Source organism: Caretta caretta, chromosome 3 (genome assembly GCF_965140235.1).
Source record: "Caretta caretta isolate rCarCar2 chromosome 3, rCarCar1.hap1, whole genome shotgun sequence".
In the NCBI taxonomy this organism is placed as follows: Eukaryota; Metazoa; Chordata; order Testudines; family Cheloniidae; genus Caretta; species Caretta caretta.
Window position 1 is genome coordinate 41573560 of NC_134208.1, and position 17708 is coordinate 41591267.

Consider the following 17708-nt stretch of genomic DNA (forward strand, 5'->3'; position numbering starts at 1 on the left):
ATGATAAAGAGATTGCACTACAGTACTTGTAATGGGGGAACTGAAAAATACAATTTCTTTTGTTTTTTACAGTGCAAATATTTGTCATAAAAATAAAGTGAGCACTGTACATTTTGTATTCTGTGTTGTAATTGAAATCAATATATTTGAAAATGTAGAAAAAGATCCAAATATATTTATAATAAATTTAAATTGGTATTCTATTATTGTTTAACAGTATGATTAAACTGTGATTAATTATGACTATTTTTTTAAATCTAGTTAATTTGTTTTATGTTAATTGCTTGAGTTAACAGGGATTAATTTACAGCCCTAACTGTTACACAAGATCACATAATCAGAGGGTTCTCCTCACTTATACTGGTTTTACATGGGTGCAATTCCAGTTACTTCAGTTTACATCCATGTGAGAAGTGAATCAGGCCCAGGGCTTTGTATTTTGAATTTTTCGGGCACCAGCAAGGGTATTTAGATTTCTAAATACCCGACTTGTGGGTACTAGCCAGGAATATAGATATCTAAATGCTATTAATTATAAACCTATTTACTTAAATCGGCAAAATTGGAGGCTAGCTTTAAAAATGTTGGCTCCTTAGATCACATAATTTATCTCCCTACCAGTGTCAGATGACCTTGCAATCTGTAAGGAGAGGTTGTTAATTGTACCAGTACAATATTACATTATATATGATGTCATCTTTGGAATTCTAAGGGGTGAATATTTACCACACACTGTGGGGATTTAGCTATGTGAATTCTCCTGATGTTCATGGGAGCCTCTTGGCTCAATCCTGATTCATTCTGCTGAAAATAGATCTTTTAGAGCTTAAAATAATTTTATTTATGATACTTCAGCAAGTGTCTTAAACTCAACAGATCAATGTGTTTATCCAAAGAACGCACGTCCCATTTGCAGAGGATCAAACAAATAAAAAATACATTATGAACGACAATAAATGATGTCAATTGTTAGATGCAAACTTCAAAGCTTCTGATTTTGATTGGGGAAAAAAGTATCATAAAAGAAAATAACTTCAACTACATAGCAGGCTGGCTCACGGATCTATTGACATTGCTTAGAATCATCTAAAGATTCATTTTCATGATTAATATTGTCATCTGGAAGAGACATTTTCTCTCTTTTTTTTAATTTCAAATTCTAAGCATTTATCTATGCACTGTGCTTGCACTTAGAAAAAGAAAAATGACAAAATTACCTTAAAAACCACAAACAAAAGCTACGTCACACTGTATGTTTTAAACCAGGAGAACAGGATGTGCACAGACCTATGTTGAATTACCATTTCTGAAAATTACCATTTTTGCCCGTTGACATCTTATTCAGAGCCAGACAAATATGATTGAAGGTGACGTTGCTAGGCCCTAATCCTGCTCCTCATTACACCAGCGTGTAACTCCATTGAGACAGATCCAAGCCCGTTTGTATCCCTACAGTGACAGAGTGGCCCTAAAGCTGCCCTAACTGGGCAATGTAGGATTCTCTCAGGTTGGCACAGAGCTATACTGGCTCTATGCTACCATCCTTGCAGCCATTGGTGTGGCAATGGAAAGGGGTGAGGCCAGACCACTGCTGCACCCAGTTGATCCCCAGGAGGCATAATGGCCTGTGAAGGTAGGATCAAGGTGGCTGTGCAATGCATTTGCACTCCTCTGATCCTGAGCCTGTATGGCTGCTCTAAATTATATTGGCTGGTCTTGTCACCCATATGGTAGGAGATATCATGAATACCTTTTTCCTGCCCACTTTACATTAAGCTCCTTTTGTGTTTAAATGCTCCAGTCTTTTGAGTGAATCCTCCTTCTAGTTCAGTTTTCTATAGTAACTCTTGGACTCATCAGTTTTGATCAAACATGCAGGGCCCGCTCCAGGTACCGGCGGCAAGTCGGTGGTGAGCCCTGCAGTCCCTCTCTTTCTCTTCGGCGGCAGCTCAACCAGGCTTGTTTATTTTTTTTTCCCCCTTCGCTGCTTGGGGCGGCAAAAAAAGCTGGAGCTGGCCCTGCAAACATGTCTTTTATATGCATATAGTGAGTAGGTTTTGCCAAGGCATTTGGCACATCAGATTAAAGTAATTCAAATGTGATCAAGGAAAAATCACGTGAGACAAATGAAAAGCTTCTATCTATGTGCTATTGAATATGTTACTTTGGTTGTGAAAATAAATACCCTGCTTGTAATTTGCATGCTTAGTGCTTCAAAATAGAAATGACGCAAACCATTAAACCGTAAAGCGGATACTTTAGCCCTTAATAGGCTCGAGTTTGGAAAGATGAGCTGTAGCATAAATGCTGACCTGGGGTTAATCTCTGGTTTAACACTGACTAAGTTTATTACTCCTCCAGGCGATGTTCAGATTCCAGGACCTCCCACCAATGTACATGCTTCAGAAACCAGCAAAACATATGTTGTACTCAGCTGGGAGCCACCTGTTCCCCGTGGCAAAGAGCCATTAATGTATTTCATTGAGAAGGTACTGTATAGTTGCATTGAGCTGTAAGCCACATACAATTTAATTCAAATAATTTTCAGAGCTGCAAAATGAACAATAAGACTAGCACTCACTGAGGTCTCGCAGGACTTGACCGTGGGACTTTAGAGAAGGCATTGACAATCGAATATGTTATGTGATCTAATGGGTATTTAAGTTCAAGAGCCATAAAAAATTGCCGCTGTGCTATTTTGTTACTGCTATCAAAAATGATAACAAAACTACAATGTATTGTAACAATTTAATAGAGAGCAGCACCTTAATCTTCTCCTCCCTCAAGGCTGGATTGGTACTTTGCAGTCTGCCCTTATTAAGGGGCAGCACATAGTTTCCCTTCCCCAGCAGCACAGCAGAGATTGAATTGTGGCTCACAGTTTGGTCCCTGGTTTCCCTTTTCTCCATGGAGGAAGCAAGCTGTGCCAGCCCCTTTCCTGGTGCAACTTACTTCCCCCTCTGCAGTGGCTGAACTATGCTAGCCTGTACATTGAAGCTCCACCCACTCCCCATTCCTGCATGTTCACTCCCTGTCCACCAGAGCAGGAGGAGATTTTGCTACCTGGTAGTGGTTGCTCTCCTTCCTGCTCTGTTACTCGTGATACAGATAGCCTGTGCTGGTAAGCAAAGGATGATCACCCCCAACATCTGCTTCTTTTGCTCCTGTTGTCTAACTGCGAGACATCTCTGGTGGAATTCCCATGACCAGGTTGTCTTCCTCCACTACAAATTCAGTCTCTCCTCCTTCAGTTCTGCCATCTTCCTAACACAACAGCTCTCCTTCTCCAACTTTAACTGAATCTAATGTCAAAAATCCGAGCCATATTTCACCACTTTTGCCTCACGCCACACACCCTGCCCTCCTCCTGACTCCATTTCTGTCTCCACACAGGATCTCATTGGTGAAAACTGAGAAAATAATATGCGACCTGCCTTCCCTTCTCCTCCAACTCTCGCCCCCCTCTTCCCTGTCATTGGCACAAACATTTCTCATATGCTGTCCTCCCCTAACTCCTCCACTTGCTCCAGTGACCCCATCCCAACCCATTTCCTGATATCCCTTGTGCCCAATCTCATCCCCATCTTACTCATCCCATTAACTTTCACTCTGCTCTGGCTTTTTCTCTTCATGATACATGCATGCTTTGGTCTCTCACAGTTAAAGAAAAATGCCCATACTCTTGACCCCACTTGCCTCTCCAACTAGTATTCCAGCTCTCTTCTCCCTTTCATCTGTAAGCTCAGTGAACATGCTGTCTACAATCATTGTCTGGAATGTCTTCTCCAATTACATGCTAGACCCTGTCCAATCTGGATTTTGCCCCTTGGACTCCATTGAAACTATCCTCCCCAAAGTCTCTATTGAGCTCTTCTTAAGTAAAGCTCAGAACCAGGACTCCAGCCACATCCTTCTTGACCTGCTGGCTGCCTTCAGCATCATCAGCCATGCTCCTTTTCTTGAAATCTTCTCTTCCTTTGGCTTCTGTGACGCTATCCTTTCCTGATTCTCTTCCTACCTCTCTAATCGTTCCTTAACATCTCTTTTGGAAGATCCTTCTCATTTCCCCTCCAACTTTCTGTGGAGTTCTACAGGAATCTGTCCTTTGTCCCCTTCTCTTCTTCCTCTACACCTTATCTCTGGGTAATCCCATCAACAAACACAATTTCAGCTATCATCTCTGTGCTTTCAACTCTCAGATTTACCTCTCTACTCCAGACCTGTCTCCTTTTGTCCAAATTAAAATCTCAGCCTGTCTTTGACATCTCCTTGTGGATGTCTAGCCACCAGCTCAGACTCAACATGGCTACAGGAGAACTCTTAATCTTCTGTCCCTGCTTCTGTTCCAAGCTGTCCCTGCTACCTCCTTTCTCAATCACTGTGGACCATACCACCATTCGGCCTATCACCGAAGCCTGTAACCAAAGCATCATTTTCAACTTCGAGCTCTTTAGGTCAGTGGTTCTCAATGTGTGGTCTGCAGACCCTTAGGGATACGCCACTATAATCAAGGGGAGGGTCTGGAAACTGATTGGTCCCTCCCAGAGGTGATGCGTGGTGGTGGGGGGAAGCATGCAGAGTCACGACCCCCCAGATTTCTGCCTTCTTAGGGGACCCATCCAGAGGGACTGCCACAGACTCTGCCTCACAGGGCATTGGGGGTGGGCAAGGCCTTGGGCCACCTCTCGCCAGATTGCCCAGCAGTGAATAGGCAGCGGCTCTCCCAGTGGCCAGTCACTGCGAGTCCATGCAGTGCAGGAAGAAGGGAAGCAACAGGACAGCTGTCTGGGGGCTGAGGACCCCTTTCCTTGCTACACGGGGCTGCTTCTCCTTCCCTGCTACTGGAGCCCACTGAGATGAGTCGGGGTGGAGGTGGTGCTCTCTTCCTGAGCCCCACCATGCGGGGCTGGCCAGCCCTGCCCCAGAACATTTCTCTGCAGTTGCCTCTGGTCCCTCCGCTGCAGCTGCAGCTACCAGATCCTGCCCACCCTAGCCCGCTAGGTAAGCGGAGCTGGCAAACACCTCTTGCAGGGCCTCAGAGCCCGCCTGGGAGGAGCGACAGGGCCAGGGGAGGGGAAGAGGCCCACAGGGAGGTGCTGACTGACGGATTGGCACTGAATTCTGGGCTTTTGTCAGCTGCCCTGCCCCCGTGACAAGGAGTGCAACATTGTTCCTCACCCCCTCCAACACTCCCCAGGGACCGCCTCCCCGTATACAAACACTCCTCCAGCATCCTCCCAGTACACAGACACCCCTCCAACATCTCCCAGATATCCACATATATCACCTAGCAATGCTGTAGCTTATCATTAGTATCTGGTAAGCTGTTAATATTTTAATTTGCAATGTTTTTGGTTGATCTGTTCAAATAATAATAATTTCTCTACAGAAGTATTTGAGATAACTATTAAAGTAACATAAAGAACCAAAAATTGTGAACAACAAAATAATGAGAGGAGAGTGGGGGGGCAGGGTGTCCACAGGTTTGTCTATTTAAGTTTAGGTGTCCCTGTGTAAAAAATGGTTGAGAACCACTGCTCTAGGTCATCACAACCAGACGGTCTAAATCTTGCAGATTTTTCTGCATAACAGCTCTAAGATACGGCCTTTGCTGTCCATCCACACTGCTAAAACTCTCATTCAAGGTCAAGGTCTCATCTTGTATCTCAATTACTGCAACATCTTTTCCCTCTGTCCTTGAAAAATGCTCTCTTGCCCTGCTCGTAGCCCATTCAGAATACTGATGCAAAGATCATTTTTTGAGCCCATTGCTTTGACCATGTTATGCCTCTGTATGCATCTCTCCACTGGCTCCTCCTTCTCTATTGCATCAAACATAAGCTGCTTGTCTTCATTTGCAACACCCTTCACACCCTATTTCCATCCTATCTATCATCTCTCATTTACTGTTGAGATGTCGACTCCCACCTTGGATTGACCCGTCATGCCAGCTTTCATCACCCACTTGTTAAATATTCAAACAAGCATCTTTATGCTTTCTTTCATGCTGTCCCTTGTGCTTGGGAAAAGATCCCCATAAATAGAGCCCTGCAAATCTGCAGACCATTTTGCGGGATTTGATGTGGATACAAATTTTATATCCGCACAGGGCTCTACTGATAAATAGCTGCAAATCTAACTCATTATCCTCTTTCAAAACCCTCTTTAAAACTCTCCTTTGCTGTGATGCCTACAAAAAACTTGACAACTTTTAGGCCGCTGGTACTCTTATACCAATATTGTCGCTTTTTGTTTCAGTGTAATCTCCCATTGGTCTGTCCGTACACATCTGTTGTCTCTTGCCTTATACTTAGGTTGTAAGCTATGCAAATTCAAATAATATGAAGAGTCATAACCCCTCTATGCTAGAGTGTACCCACAATCTTGCCCTAAATGTCGACGTGGTCATATTCATATGCACAAGATTTACTGAAGGTGTTTTACAAGTACAGAAACAACATACATGAACAGATACCAGGCAATAGGACAAATGAACAATTCATTAAATACAAAACTTACTAAAGAAAAGCAAGACTGAGAACTAAAAAGTTAATAGAACAAGGTTTCCTTACTCTTGTGAGTAGTTCTTACTTATGTGAGTAATCCACTCATTGCAAACAGGAATCTTTATCCTTTATATAGCATAGACTTCTATTAAATTAATTTTAAAGTTCATATATCTAACCTATCATAATAATCAACAGTGAAAAAGAATGTTTAAAGGTCTAACGAAACACAAAACCCAGGTGGGGTTCTCCCAGCTGTATAACTATAAGGAAAAGCAGTACCAGCTGCCAAGTACACAAGAAATGCTGAGACAGATTAAATCCAGTGCAGAGTAAAATTTAAAAGATTCAATAAAATATATCTGGATTTTAAATTTTAACTAAATATAAAACAGTACATTGATTTTTGTCTTGTCAGTCGCACTGAAGCATGCACAATTAAATTCCTTCAAGTCCAGGCTTGATACTAATATATCAAATATAGAGCATAACAACATTCTTTCCATATTTTTCACCTTTTCATTAAAGAAAAAAAGTTATTTTTTTTTCTATAGAGAACAATGTGCAAGTGCGGTATCCACTAAAAAAGATTTACAAATATAGATTTGGAGTATTTTACCTTTTTTATTATTCATTTGTGGTCGTGCCCATTTTATATAAGGTGCTTTCCAAACGGTCACAAAAGACTATCTAGGCTTCAAGGAGTTTACAGTCTAAGTGGTTTTTCTTTTTAAATCTTCTGTTCATATAATCCCATGAAAAAAAAAAATCACATTTATGCACCCGTCTGTGTGTGTCCTAAGGCGGTTTTACTCAAACTGTCGACTGGACAATTCAGTTTTCCTAAAGCCACTGAAATAATCTGTGACTCAGTTTATTCTGGGTCAACAGTTTATTTTAAGAAATTAATGGAGAGAAGAGTTCTCAGAGTGCTTGCTTCCTGGAGCTTTGTCTGGGCTCTCTTCCATATGCAATAAAGACAGTAGTTGAGCTTGTCACAGTTCAGGGCAACTGTACCTGTATTTCCCCCGGCGATGGTGCACCAAGGGAACCTACACTCAGGTTTCTGTCTCCCCAGCCATCCACCCCTCTGTTCAAAGACATGAATTTTTCTCTTTCCTAACCAGGGTATTTCCAGGCTGCACAGGTCTCTGCGGGCACTGTGAATTCTCCAGCCAAGTCAGACTGCCGAATCAGTCCTGCTCTGCTTTTCTCCTCAGAGGCTATAAAAAGTGTAATCACCCACAGTTAAGTTACCACACAGCTCTTTCTAAGCAGGCCCATTTATTCTTGAGGTAAAAGCATTACAGAGAAAACTATAAAAAAAACCCTACAGGCATGCTAATAAGCTTACCAAAGATCACCCCAACTCCAGGACTCTGGTCAGTGTCAGACATTACAACTCTTTCCTGTTGGTCCTGTTGAAGGTCCTGTCCATTTACTAGATCAGAAAGAAGACCCCGAGTCAGTTTAAACTCCAGTTAACTGATCCAAAGTGTCCTTTCTTTGTTTGCCGGGCTCTAGAGAATCCAGTCTGAATCAGTGTGTGTAAATCTTTCCAAGTTGTGGTGCCCTTTGGGAGGTGTTACAACCTGAGTGAATTTGCCACTGTTCTTAGTTCCCGGAGGACTGTGCTCTCTCTCCCCACACAATCCTGGGCCACAGTGATACATAAACTTAATAAGAGTGAGATCTAACTCAACTCAATAAGATCTGTCCAGGGTATTGCAAGAAATTGCCGCCTGTCACAGAGCTCAGCTAATATTCTATTGAATTATTCAAAACTAGTTTGGTCATTTTGTGAAAGTCTAGAAGAACGCAGGGTGTGGTTGTGACCTGATTCTATAGAGTGTGCAAAGGTGTGGTAGGGAGTAAGAAATCCCACAGCCCTTTTGCAGGTTCTCTATTGGGGCTACTTGCATTGCAGCTGAGCTCTGTGTGCTCAAAGGATTGTAGGGGCTGCACCTGAGATGCGATGGACTTGCCTTTGTGGCCCCCTCTACCCGAACCAACTGAGCTGCATGGCAATGCAGGGTTTATGTTGCATTCCATAAAATATATCACTATTCCCCCAGTGCAACAAGGGCCCTAAGAAAAATTAAGTTTCTCTTTTAGGCACAGTGCCACCCAATGCTCCCCCTGGGACTATGCACTCATGTTCTATCGCCTACTCTGGACATGCAAATAGCACAATCTAGTCCTTAACTAAAAAACTCAGATACCATAGCGTTCTGCATACTGTAAATGCCTAGCTAGATCAGCAGACACAGACAGGCTGTCAGTCAGAACTCAAGAAAGCATGAGCCGTTCCAAAACTATTCTTTGGTTTAATTTCTTACATCAGATTCATGAATGCATCCAATATGCCCACTTTTTTAACAATTCTGAAGTAATCATCTTTATTTTTTGGTAGTCTGCGGTTGGCAGTGGAAGCTGGCAAAGGGTCAATGCCCAGGTTGCAGTGAGATCTCCTCGCTATGCGGTGTTTGATCTTTCAGAAGGAAAATCATATGTTTTCCGAGTCTTGTCAGCAAACAAGCATGGCATTAGCGATCCTTCTGAAACAACACCACCAATTCAAGCACAAGAGACCATTGGTAAGACAGCATAGTAAATGCCACTGATACTTAAAAAAATGCAAATGCTTTTAAAAATTAAAGTGTGCATTATAATCAAATTGAATTGTATAAACAGGTGTATTTTTCAAGGGCAACCAACTTGCCACATTTTTGTTGCATTTGGGATTCTGCATAGCTATTGCATCTCCTTTTGCTGTGTAATGGAAGTGTTAAAATGTTAAATTAATTTCAGTTGGTCGTTCTTCAATGGCGCTTATTAATGTGAATTTTTACAGAAGTAGGACTAGATATCCTGGCCAGATTCCAGTTTAGGTAATTATAGGCTACCTTAATTTCCCTGTAGCTTCAGTTAGATAAAATAGCCTTTCCTTCCCTTCCTAATAACCCTGTTGAGGATTGTTGCTGGTGCAGAATTCCAATTTTTCACAGGTGGCTGCATTTCAGTGATAATTGAAGATATGTCTGCACACACCGTGGCTACTTTTCAAAATTCACCTAAATTGTAAACTTGGATCCCACATATACACATGCAAAGGGGAATTTAGGGGAGCAGTTACCTACTTTGTGTTCAAAAGTGTGGTTGTGTACTCAGTTTAACAGTGGTCACAAACAGAAAGCACCAGTTGCCACATTATGGAACTCAGATATCACAGTATTTCAATATACTTACTAAAGAATAAGAAACAACTATATTATTTAATATGGCACAATATATAAAATGCTAATAGATACTGACTTATATCAACCAGGGTTTTAAAAATTCAACTCACCACCTATAAGGTAATTTGAGATCATTTGGGATGAAATAAAAATATTGTGTGTTTGTACTTCTATAGTAGCTTTGATTTATACCTACTTAATAAACATAAAATACTTAAATTGTTTCCCTGACATTACGGGGGCCTCTGGCCCTGGTGCATCTCGGGTCCTTTCTATCTTCTGCCTGTGGCACAAAATAGTCTAGTGTTCTGTGAGCTGTAATACCATGGTCTAATTTTGATTATTGGGTCTATTGTGTGGGTGCTGGGTGGTGTTGATGGCCTGTGATGTACAGGAGGTCAGTCTTGGTCCCTTCTGGCCTTAAACTCTGACTCTAAATCGCAGAACGCTCCACTGAGGTAGGCAATAAAAATACTGGATTTATTTTACCCAGCTCTAAAAATCAGCCGCACCTAGGAACAGCTGAACATGGCACAGTGACAGCTTGGGACAGGAAGTGAAAGATACCATTTCAATTGAAACTGCAAGAACATTTTAGGTAGGGAGAATTTAATTACCTGAGCTGGAATTTATGGTTAACCTTCCTACCATTCAAGCTGCAGTACCAGGTAAATGTGCAGTACCGTGTAAGGTATTATTATTATATTTAAATAGTAACAGACCAGAAATTGTGTCCATCTTCTTTCTTTAGTTTTGTGCTGCTTGCTACAGTTCGGGCTACAGTCACTTGATCCTTTTACTGATATAGCTTTGTGAGCTATTATTCACTGCTGGGTGAAATTTACTCCTGTGCACAAGCTCCATGCACCACTTATGTCCCGTATTTTGAGGCCATAAGTGGAAGTTACTTGGTGCATAGACCTTGTACAGACCTTCAGCACAGAGGTGAATTTCTCCTCACTATAAAGATATTCAGGCCCCCATTCAGGATTTAAGTCTATCTATATTCAGGGAATCCATCCCCGTTTAACTAAGTTCAGTTAAGACTTGCTTAACTTCACGCATGTGCTTAACTGCTGTAATGAATAGCAATGCTTTCCTAAATCAGGGCCTTATCAGTTGTTTTGAAAGTAGTTTTTCCTACTGTTTTTTAGTTTTGTAGTCTTTGTACTTTTGTAAGTTTCATTTGCTTCTGATAGGTTCAAGAATACTATAGTGGGTGCATTTAAAACATTTCTTCTGCTAGTATTCATTGTAAGGGCAAGCGTTCGTTCTCATACTGAGATACTCCTTCAAAGAGAAGAAACTTTAAGTGAGTCTACTTTATATAATGTAAGTAAAATCAATAAAGCCCTGCAGTATGTAATAGGAATAGCCAGACATATGAATCACTTATAGTACAGCAACTATGCCAACGTATCACATAACAAAATGAATAGAAAAAGTCACAGCTAGTAAGATTTAAATCCTGGAAAGTATACAATGCTGTATCTAGTTGAATTAGTCACTACTTGTTTATATATCTGTTACTATAAACCTAGTGAACATTTCTGATATCTCTTTTGCATAGGTGTCCCATCTGCTCCTGGTCGCATACTGGCAACAAGAAATACAAAAACATCAGTTGTAGTACAGTGGGACAAGCCAAAACATGAAGAAGATCTGTTTGGCTATTATATTGATACTTCTGTGGTTGGAACAAACCACTGGGAACCTTGCAATCATAAACCTATTAAATATAATAGGTACTGGTAATACCTCTGTGTATCCAGATAGTTTGAAATCTATTGCATATTAATATGCTGTACAGAGCTAGTTGGAAACTTTCTAACAAAACGTTTTCTATGAAAATGTCTATTTTCAGGAAATTGAAGTTTTTATGGGAAATGTCCATCTTTGATGATAGGGGGCGAGGGGAGGGATTTTCACCAAGCAACCAAAACCTTGAAAGCTGAAAAAGAATTCAGATGGTGTAGCAAAAATTCTTCGTTTTCATTGACATGTTCCTGTGGAGGAACAAGGCATTTTCTGACCATATCTAATAATATACCCCACCCTTTCATCAGAAATCTATGTCTATCCCACCCGTAGTAAGTGGCTCAGAACATTAAAGAATCTGTTAAGGATACAGGATTTAAAATGAACAACAAATATTTGATGGTTTTTTTTTAAATCAGGTTTGTGGTTCATGGTCTGACAACTGGAGAGAATTACATTTTCCGTGTGAAAGCTGCGAATGCTGTGGGGGTCAGTGAAAATTCTCAAGAATCTGAACCCATAACAGTACAGGCAGCCCTCAGTAAGTGTGGTTCTGGGCAGCTCTGCTTTGCATTTGTTTTGTGGGTTAAAATTTTGGTACCAACTAACTCCTATGGTCTCATTTAGAATAATAGTACCCTTTTCAGACATGGAACATCTGTCAGCGTGTTAAAGTTTACTATCATGCATTTGGCTACTGTGCAGGGAAAAGACAGTATAAAGGAAGAAAGTTTTTTTTATGAAAGACATTTTAGAAATCCAGGGCCAGATTTACCCCTATTCCTAGGCTGCTTTGTATTGTTAAACTTGCCTGTGACAGATTTCTAATGCTCATTTAGGGCAAATCAGTTTACTAGTCAATCTGGTCCACCAAGAAGACTTTCAGGTACTACAAGGCTACACCCAACAGAAAATTGTTTGATTGCTGGAACAGTCAAGGCAAATGCCTTTCCTGTCTCTCACAAACAGCCTTGGATGCCTTCTAGTTGGTTATTATTTATTTATTACCCTTACCTAACCACCATCACAGTCATATGCAGCAAGTCTATTTACAGCTTTTCCTAATCCTCAGCCTTTTCTCCCGAAAGAGAAAGAACTCTTACCATCCTGAGATCCTTCTTCTGAGCTTTGCTAGCCTTTTCCTTTGGACTTCCTTTCGGTGCTTTTAACTAGCCTCTCCACCAGGTGGGATAATTTAGCTCTTTAGCTAATAAACCCCCAGTCTGCTTAGGCAATTAAGTCCTCTCCTCTTCCATCAGGCCTTTCCTAGTAAAGCTAATGAATGCTTAACTGATCAGAGTGCTGGATCAGCTACTGGCTGTCACAATTAGATCAGTAGGTTTGATGGAAACCCAGATTTCCTTTTAATACAAAATATAGTTGGGAAGATCCGCATCTTCCAGCATTCTGCAAGCAAAGCCTCAATCTAAGCAATCCATTTCTGCCCTTAGTTGCATGCTCCATTGGCTTGAATAGGCATCATACAGGCTTATTGGAGGGCATAATGGTTCCTAGGGCCACAATGCACACACACAGGTAAAGTATAATCTCTATTTCTGTTCTGCCTTTGATTCCCCAATTGCATTCACAGCCTTGAGACTTGAATGAAAAGTAACAAAGATGTCCTGCACTTGGAAGATCAGTTTGATTTAATAGTGTATTCTTTCAGTAAGAAAAATTTTCAATTAAATATTTGAATGTGTTCTCTTTCAAAGTTGCAGAGGAAGGACAATCAACATTGCTTTCAGAAATATTTTTTTAAAAGATTTGGATATTAGAAGACTTTTCCTTAACCTTTGATATTTTATTATTGAAAAAAATCTATTCTATTTGATTGTTTTAGGAGGGAGTGTACCTCATATCGGTAGGTAGTAGGAAAGTATGCTTACATTTGTTTACCTTTAGATTCTAATACACCTGCACTTTTTAACGTTGCAGCATCTCTTCTCAGACACCATTGCAGTCACTTAGTCAGTTGGAAGGCATAAAAATAAAATAAAAATAACAGATTTTTTGGAATTTGTCTTCACATTTTATTTGAAGTTGTTGGTTGCATGGGGCTGCATCATTTAACACTGCACAGTCTTATGGCCCAACCTTGCAAACCCATACACCTGTGAGTAGTGCTTATCCATATCAGCAGTCATAACTGGGAACTTAATGGGAGCACTCACATAGCTGAAGTGACTGACATGTGTGGGTTTGCAGGATCGAGGCTTTCCATTGGTAAGAATTCACTGGTGCTCACTACTATTTAACTTGAAGTGGTAATAGCAGAAAAGCCCAGGTTGTTTAACAAAAGCTAGACCCACTCTGAGGTGCTGAGATATGTTTCACATGCTTTATTACAACTGGCTGTGAATGGTGCTCTGGAGTTTCATCCGTATTTGGAAAAAAACAATGCCTGTCTTTGCTGATTGCTGTCAGTACTTCATGCTGATCATAAATACAGCTCTAAAAGCAGAGACTATATTGGGCCTCGGGTAGATTTTTTTTCTAGTCTTTTAAATGTGATGGGCCAAATTCTATGCAGGAAGACCCAGTAACTCAGCTGAAATGCTCTGGGGAGCTCCAGGGGAGGGAACCTAGCTAGCACTGCTTATAGAACTACAGATACAGGAAGGGGTACCTTTAGCGAAGGTTATGATCACAGATGGCAAATGCAAGATAGTGCTGGGGGAAGTGCATGTTAGGCCTGTTGAATAGGTGTAACAAGCAGCACAGGAAAACAATCTTACAAACCCTCTTGCAAGCTCTGGAGATATGCCTTCTCCTAGCTTTAGCAGGTATAATGTCTTTGGGGAAAACTCACAAAGAACATTATTCTTCCTGGTTCAATGTAGCTTAGGCTTGTGGCATCTTAACAAAGCTCACAGCAGTGAACATAGCAACCTCGGTTTGAAGTACATGCTAGAAGATTTCAGAAGCCTTGGTCAGGAGGTATTTTCATTAACATCAACACTGCTGAAGACCCTTTAGTGTTGAGTGAGACATCCTTGCACCTATTTGAACATTTCAGTGTATTAGGAATGTGTTGATCCAGACAGCCTTCTGTTCCATTCCATTCCAGCCATTTTATAACTTGCATTGTCAGCATTATTGCCAAAGAATGCAAAATCTGATAATATTGGGCAGACATAGCAGCAAAAACTCTTTTGGCAAAGGGTCTCTTACTTGCTTGCTGTTGTTCACCAAGGTATTAGTCATCTCAAAGTGAATTTTTATTACTATTCTTACAGACCATTGCGTAGATGCAGTAACCTGTAGCCATATGTTATAGAAGAGAAGAGGGGGAAAATGACTGTATTTCTTCTAGCTGTTGTGTTTTGAACACTGTACTAATACTCAGTATGCTTATTTTCTTGTAGCCTGTCCATCACATCCTTATGGCATCACACTCCTTAACTGTGATGGTCACTCAATGACTCTCGGGTGGAAACTGCCAAAGTTCAGCGGAGGATCACCAGTCCTTGGTTATTATATAGATAAGAGGGAGGCTCATCACCATAACTGGCATGAAGTCAATTCTTCCCCTGTTAAGGAGAGAATTTATATGGTTGGTATTATTTTACTCTTGGACAATTGGCAAAGTTTTACTTGTTTGAAGGGACACTACTAAAAATGGCTCAGTCCCCTCAACTGTATGTTGTGGAGAGCTACAAAGTGTGACAAACTTGAGAATTGGGGTGGAGAGGCATGCAGAGGGAAAGACAGCAATGCAGTACAATCCACTGCCCCCCTAGACCTAGAGAAGTATGGCTGGTTGATGAGGGAGATTTGAGGAATAGATTGGAAGCATGTTTCCTATTCAGGGCAGAGTAACTTGTGATCTAAAAAGGTGTCATACACCAGGTCTTTAACATATGGTGGGAGGGCAGACGAATATGGCTGAGCAGGCTACTATGCTGCCTGTAGTGTGGGAGGTCTGGAGAGAGAACAGAGATGGGCCAAGATCAAAGGAAGCAGGCCTGCCCTTTCTGTGGCTCTCTCCCCTCAGCTAAAAAGAAAATCATGCTCCAGCCCTACCACTTTGCCTCTGGTCCAGCTTCCAGTGGAGAGCAAACTCTGCTCTAGAGCAACAGAGGGTCATTATGGATTGATTGATGGTACTTCACATAATTTATGAGGTGCTTTCCAAACAGAGAATAGGGCATGGCTCTTGCCCCAAGGAATTTACAATCTGAAGACACAGAGAGAGATTGGGTGGAAGGGATACAACCATTTAGTAGTGAAGGTGGTGCTTCACCATGTTTGGGTAATATTAGGTTAAATTATTACATTTTTATTTATTTTTCAAATTTTCTTTCATTTGAAGCATCAAGGATTGGCTACAACTAGAGATAAGACACCTGGTGTCTTGGTCACGTGCTTAGGGGGTTAACCTGCTTGGCATATTTCAGGATGGTAGGGACCTTTCCTCAGGGTCAGATTGGCAGGGACCAGGAGATGGGAGGTTGCCTTCTTCCAGCATGGGGCATGGATCACCTGCTAGGATTGTCTGGGCATGCCTCATCTAATCAATTCTCTGCCATGGCAGGGGAGTCAAGCATTGGTGGCAGCTCAGTCTCTCCTGTTCTCTGCCCGTGGCACACAATGGTGTAGGACTGAACTGCTTTAGTCTAACCCAAGATACTGGACTCCATATAAGGGTAACTGGATGGAATGTAATAGGGGAAGTCAGATTAGATGATTTAATGGTCCCTTCTGGCCTTGAACTCTATGAAACTATAAATTAGAAATTATTCGCAAATACTCCTCAGAATTATCAGTATGAGTCCCCTAATTTCCCCATAAGCCTCGCAGCAGGAGTGAGTCTTTAGGAGAGATTTTAATGCAAAGGAGGTAATATCCTTGCTGATGAGCTCATGCACAGGAGCCAGCATGGAAGACACAGAGATGTATGTGTGAGAGCTGACAACTGAAAGGAAAGGCGGGCATTACTGGCTGAGCAGCTGGAGCAGGGGGCATTGGGAAATGAAAGAAGGGCGGATAAGTCTGAAAGGGCAGAGTTAGTCAGGGTGTTAAGTTTTTTCTTCTATGCCTTTGTAAACAAATAATGCAAATTAAGAAAAACAAATTAGTCTTTAATTCATTTGGTATCTAAGGTCACAGTCCTCCAAGTGGCTGTGCTTGGATGCAGGAGTGTATCTGCTTGCAGTCATTTGAAGGATCGAAGCCTGAAATACTGATTGAAATAAAGAAAACAAAGCTTTTAGGCACATAACATATTTTATGATGTCTGGTAAGCATACTAGGCCCTCTGATACACAGTATTAGAACATAAATAGATAGAGAGAAACCAGGAAATCTATGGAGATTCATCCTTTTCCTAGATTAAATAATTGTACCTTACTCCATAAATATGTTTTCCCCTTAACTGGTGGAGGGTTAAACCATTTTTACTGGCTGCACTAAGTTCTTATGTTGTTAGTTAGTTTATATTTTAAGAAATTCTGGCTAAATTCTTTTAGTGCCTGGCATTCTCCTAGTTCAGTTTGGTTTTGCTTTGATCTTGTATTTGACGCTAGTTCAGAAAAACTTTCAAGCATAAATCTCTCTATTCCCATCAAAAATTAAATACTACATTAAGATCCTTCTATTATCTCCTTTTTCTCAAAGACTACTGACCTAGTTTCTCTAACATTTGTGAACATCTAAGATCCTCCAGGCCCTCCACAGTGGTGCCTGTGATTAGCTGAGCCTTCCCTTTCACAATTTTAACAGAAAATAAAATGGGAAGGAAATCTGCAGGGTCTGTGGAGGGTCCAAATGCAGAACCACCACAGTGATTGTGCTGCTCAAGGGGCCAGGCCACAAATAGGCCCTGGGACTTTATGGTCTCCATAAGCTGCAAAGCTGAGCTCAAATAGTGACGCGCTCACCATAAAAAGCCAGGAGAATGACAGATGTGACTAGTGGCTCTGGCTTGGATCTACTGGCCACCAGCTGTGCCCTGCTGATCCCATCCCCAGTGCTATCTCCTCCCTTTCTAGTGTCTATAATATTTAAAGAAAAGAAATAAAAGCCCTACACAACTAAGTACAACAACTGAGGAAAAGCACCCAAACAAGACAAATGCAGGATCTGAGTTATTTAAATATACTCCTCTCCCAAGGGGTTTATTTCCTTTCCCCTTAGATTTCTGTTATCCACCCTTCTTCCCCTTCCACTCCTCAGGATGTGTCATTATTTCCTGTTATGACCT

At 41.2% G+C, this 17708-nt stretch overlaps 1 protein-coding gene across 5 annotated transcripts in view; it reads left to right on the forward strand.

The window, feature by feature from the left end:
- Nucleotides 1-17708, forward strand: part of MYOM2 (myomesin 2) — a 140751-nt gene that overhangs the window by 46236 nt on the left and 76807 nt on the right. For 4 of the 5 annotated variants that reach the window (XM_075126455.1, XM_075126454.1, XM_075126453.1 and 1 more), the window contains exons 14-19: nucleotides 2362-2489; nucleotides 8920-9103; nucleotides 11316-11490; nucleotides 11923-12044; nucleotides 13347-13367; nucleotides 14872-15059. In XM_075126455.1, the coding sequence (XP_074982556.1) occupies nucleotides 2362-2489; nucleotides 8920-9103; nucleotides 11316-11490; nucleotides 11923-12044; nucleotides 13347-13367; nucleotides 14872-15059 (818 nt within the window). The remainder of the gene's footprint in view (nucleotides 1-2361; nucleotides 2490-8919; nucleotides 9104-11315; nucleotides 11491-11922; nucleotides 12045-13346; nucleotides 13368-14871; nucleotides 15060-17708) is intronic. The other variant, XM_048845338.2, reaches the window with a different exon arrangement.